The sequence below is a fragment of the Abramis brama genome, assembly GCF_963993115.1.
Source record: "Abramis brama genome assembly, chromosome: 15".
NCBI lineage: Eukaryota > Metazoa > Chordata > Actinopteri > Cypriniformes > Leuciscidae > Abramis > Abramis brama.
The window spans coordinates 11436932-11441680 of NC_139977.1; the positions used below are offsets into that span (position 1 = coordinate 11436932).

A 4749-nucleotide genomic window follows, 5' to 3' on the forward strand; every position below is an offset into this window, starting at 1 on the left:
ACCAGCAGATCCGTTTCCTCGCTAGAGAAGTGTTCAGTTTTTCTGCTTGCAAAATCCGCCATGTAAATAGCGAATCCGCCGTGGTGCGAGCGCAACTAGCTTTTAAAGGGAATGGGAGATGAACTCTGATTGGTTTATTGCACGTTACACCCAAAACATACCCATTACTCATTAAGATAATAGGGACAACCCTTTCAGACCATGCGCCGGGGGCGCCGACCATTTTTCCCATCGATAAACTAGCAAAAGTGGATTCGGACACGCCCTAAGTGCACTTGCGCCGTGCGCTTTAGACCATGTGGTGCTTAGATTGTTAAAATAGGGCCCTATATGTTATCCCTAATTATGACAATTCAATAACTGAAGGGAAATTGAAAACTATTACAACTGAAAACAAAGCAATATTTAGAAAATCAAGGTCAAACGTTAAACAGAACTTAAGGCTTATCACCCAAAGGCAATAAAGCACTTTGAAATGGGATGACGCTCACAGAATGAACTGAGAGCAAGAGCTTTGCACTTCATATTCAAAGGTGTTTCACCTTTGCATAATTCCCTGCATTAGCATCTGGGACAAATTATATTGTTTAAATTACCTTGCTGGAATGATAAGAGGTGAATCTGTCAGCAGAAAATTGAAACTTAACACGGGTTCCATCCTGGATTTAATTTAGCAAATTCGGTGACAAATTAGCACAGTAAAGAGTAAATCCCTTAACAACGGCACCTCATGACATGCACGCCACTGCACGTGTAATCCCGTTAACCGCTGCCATGGCTGTAATCCAGCCACCCCACATATCAATGCGCTTGCACTGCTGGTGTCACCCTACATGATCTTTCAATCTTTTCCATCCTTTTTCCTGCAGGATGTGGCAAACGGATCATCCCACAGGGTCTATGTTTGTGTCCTCCACCTCGGTCGAACATGCCGCTGTGGCTGTCAGAGGAGTGCGGGCGCAAGTTTTCTGCAGCTTCTTTTTAATCGAGGCGCTGGGGTCAAAAAAGTCAAGAGTCACGCACCTCTGCCGGACCGACACGAGGTGTGTATCTCAAACTAAACCGAGAACAGAGGTTATAAATCCAAACATACATAGCAAGAGCTTCAGGCTCCAAATTTTTGGTTGGCTCAAAGATTGTTACTTTTACAATCAATTTGTTCCCTGTTGGTCTACAAGAGCCCCTATAGATTCATATTTTAGACTCAATGAAACACAGGGATGTAATACAGAAAACAGTTGTCAATGAAAATTGAGATGCGTTCCTAGGGATGTGATGTGACAGCGCAAACATGCGGCACAATCATTGAGACATATTATATTACCTCCACAGGCTAGAACTTGTCTAGCTGGCATATTTGAGAGTGCAGGTGAGGGGAGACACTATACGTTATTGTGATTGCAGCATGTATTTGTCCTGTCAAAACAAAGTTAGCATTCTATTGCTGCATATTGATTGGTGGGTTGGGAGCAGGAATCTGTGTTTTCAATTAAGAAAGTAGGTAGGTAAGAAGTAGCTATATGGGCTTCATTTTCTAAAAGACTACACATTTTATCACTATTTTATAACTTTTCAGATGGCCACCAAGAACATTTTTACACTGTTATTTAACCTAAAATATAAACCACTAAGCTGCATTTTATTAATTTTTAAAGCAGTAAATGACCCCTTTCTCTTATTTATTTTTAAAATCACTTGAACATTCACAGTTCGATTTCTTATTAATGATTTCTTATATTATTGAAAGCTACTGGCAGTTTGTTTATTCATACATTCATATTCCTTTGTTCTCACAGGCAGCAAAAATTAGCAATGAGCGAGGGGCCGTTTACACAAAACTATTTCAACCAAAAATGGAAAACAGCATTTTGGTTCCCAAAAAAAAATGCGAACTTTTGAAAACGATACCATTAAACACCGTTTAAATGTGAAATTGTGAAATCAGTGACGTCATGCACATAAGTATAACGTGTTCAGTCTATAGGCACGTAGTGTTTCTTTACAAAGTGATATCGCCAACTACTGGCCTGGCAGCAGAATACAGTGTTTTAGTAGTTTTAGCGGAGCCGTCTGAACAGGAATCGTTTTCGCATTTCATTGTCGTCTGTACGTGAAAAACACAAAGGAAAACGTTTCCATTTTTTGGTACATTGTTGTCGTGTAAACGTACCCTTAGACAATATGAGGTCTGACATGATATGAGCAAATAAATAAATAATCTCACGTTGACAAACCTGCTACAAAAGAAAACCACATAATTATACATTACATTTTATTATTATATTATTTTACTATATTAAATAAGTTAATATGTTCATTATACATGCATACGTCTAAATATAAATGTGCTTTGAAAAATCATGCTACAGTAATGTTATAGACAGGCAGCAAAAATCCAATTTTTTTGTGTGGCAGATTCACAGGGGGAAAAACACATGAAAAATATTTACAAACCTGATTTAAAAGATATAGCTAAAAAAAAAAAAAGAAATACATTATAAAATTATATTATAAATACACTTTTTTGTATATACAAATATAAATTATGTAAAATATATTTATATTAAAATAATTGTATTTTTTTTAATATAGTTATAATGCAAATGTAAACAAACATGTAAATCAAATTCAATAGATTTTTGGAAATTTGTCTTCGTGTGAATGCAGTGTGCTTGTGACGTGCGTTGAATGCTGAATCAGCGGTTTCTGGCTTACACAATAGACCTGAATGTGAAGCAATGTCTGACATGCTAATGACAGAACCACAGCGAGACGTCATGAATGGACGTGACAAACGACAAAAGTTTCAGTTTTAGAATCTGATATTGACAAATAACAAGTGTGAACAAAGTCTTAAAGTAAACCTGTCTTACTCTTCAATCTTGAACCCCTATATTGACTTTTCACTCTTTTCTCTTTCATCAGAGGTCGATCTCCAGAGTGGCACCATAAAGTAGGAGGACACCTGGTTTCATCTGTGTTGAATGCCATGAGAGACTCTTTTAGACACAAAACAAAAGACTCAAAGCACAGCAAGGACTCCAAAGAGTAATTTGTTAAACCCCAGACAGCTTTACAATCCCTGAGCTATGAGTGAGCTAAAAAAAAACAAAGAAATAAAGTGCGTGTGAGCGAGCGAATGAGCTCCAAAGCTCTGAGATGATGAAGTGAAATCTTCAAAGTTGTTCCAGAATCTCAGTACCGTAGAGAGTTACGCGACCATTTCAATGCAAAGACAATTCAGTCTGCAGACAAGGAACAACAACAGTGTGATGAGGTGTTCCAAGAGAGCCGGTGCACTTTGCATTATCGAGACTGACAAGAGAGTGTCAGAGTAATGAAATGTCTCATCCTATTTAAAGGACCGTTCCACGGGATAATGCGTTGCAGTGGTTGACTCTCAAACTCTCAACTCCCGCTGTTTTTAAGCATTAAAGGATGGACTGGGTGACTTGATCTGGAACTATATCACTCTGAAGACTCGACTGCGGTGTCATTCTTGTGTACACCATCATAAACACGAGAAATACAAGGGCAGATTAGCCATGTTGTGTACAGAAGCCGAGACACTGATTCAAGCAGGCGTGTTTTTCAGTTGGAAGCTGCCATGTGCGCTTTTATTTATTTGAGAGCGTTAAAAGACTGTCTAATCGACCGTTTGGTGATATATGTGACCTGGCACATTATTGCATTATAATTATTTTGCATTTTACTATCATAGAGTTATGAAGTATATGATCAAATTGTGATGCTACACATTTGATAAATCAAAATATCATAATTACACTATAAATTTTGACTTTATAAGAGCAAGTTCTAATATAACTTATATTTTTGTGATTGTATTGTTGATATGTTACAGATTTTATTTAAATATATATATCATTGAAGTACACCGTGGCTTGACATGACTTATTTCTTGATGCTCTGATGAATTCTTATTTATTACACGACTATGGAATACTTGATTCTGATTGGTCAATCACTAGCCTGACTGCTTTTACATTGTAATAGACTATCTTAATTCTTATCTGATCTTTAAAGGGTTAGTTTACCCAAAAATGAAAATCATCCCATAATGTACTCACCCTACACCCATCCTATAGGGTGTATATGACTTTGCTATCTCACGACCAATTCGAACGAATTCGTACTATTTGTCTAAACCCCAGTGATAGGTAGGTTTAGGGGCGGGGTCAGGGGTGGGTCATTCGTACAAATTCATACGAATTGGGCAACTCGTAAAATATGTACGAATTTGTAAAATTTTTGCTAAATCATACGAGTGAGGTCGTATGAATTCGTTCGAACTAGCCACCTCGTAAAATTCGTAAAATTGGTCAAACAAAGAGTTGAAAATAAACCCATGAAGTATACGGATCTCCTTAGAGTATCTTAGAAGAAAACAAATGGATTCACCAAGACTCGACCAGGTAATTAAGTGTCCAGATCTTTAATTCTGATCTCAGACTAGAAATTATCAAGAAAATCCCAGTTGCAAAACATCCAAAGAGTAAATAACCACTGACCCTGCGAGTGAATTAAATCATTCCTCTTAATCTTCATACAGATTATCAGGTGCGGACGCTGCATTTATCACCCCCAACTAATTAAATCCTAATGGCAAGAGAAAAACAAACGCTGAACTCTATTAAAAATCTTAAATTAAATAAGTTATCATCTCAAACTGAATAATGCTCCGAAAGCCTCAAGCGAAAGCAGATACAGAAATACACCAGTGAATACAAA

The 4749-nt window shown here is 37.3% G+C and overlaps 1 protein-coding gene across 2 annotated transcripts in view; it reads left to right on the forward strand.

The window, feature by feature from the left end:
• Window positions 1-3893, forward strand: part of LOC311097453 (rho GTPase-activating protein 7) — a 53131-nt gene extending 49238 nt beyond the window's left edge. For both annotated transcript variants that reach the window (XM_084137126.1, XM_084137127.1), the window contains exons 13-14: window positions 870-1043; window positions 2926-3893. In XM_084137126.1, the coding sequence (XP_083993252.1) occupies window positions 870-1043; window positions 2926-3052 (301 nt within the window). In that variant the 3' untranslated portion in view covers window positions 3053-3893. The remainder of the gene's footprint in view (window positions 1-869; window positions 1044-2925) is intronic.
• The last annotated feature ends 856 nt before the right edge of the window (window positions 3894-4749 follow it).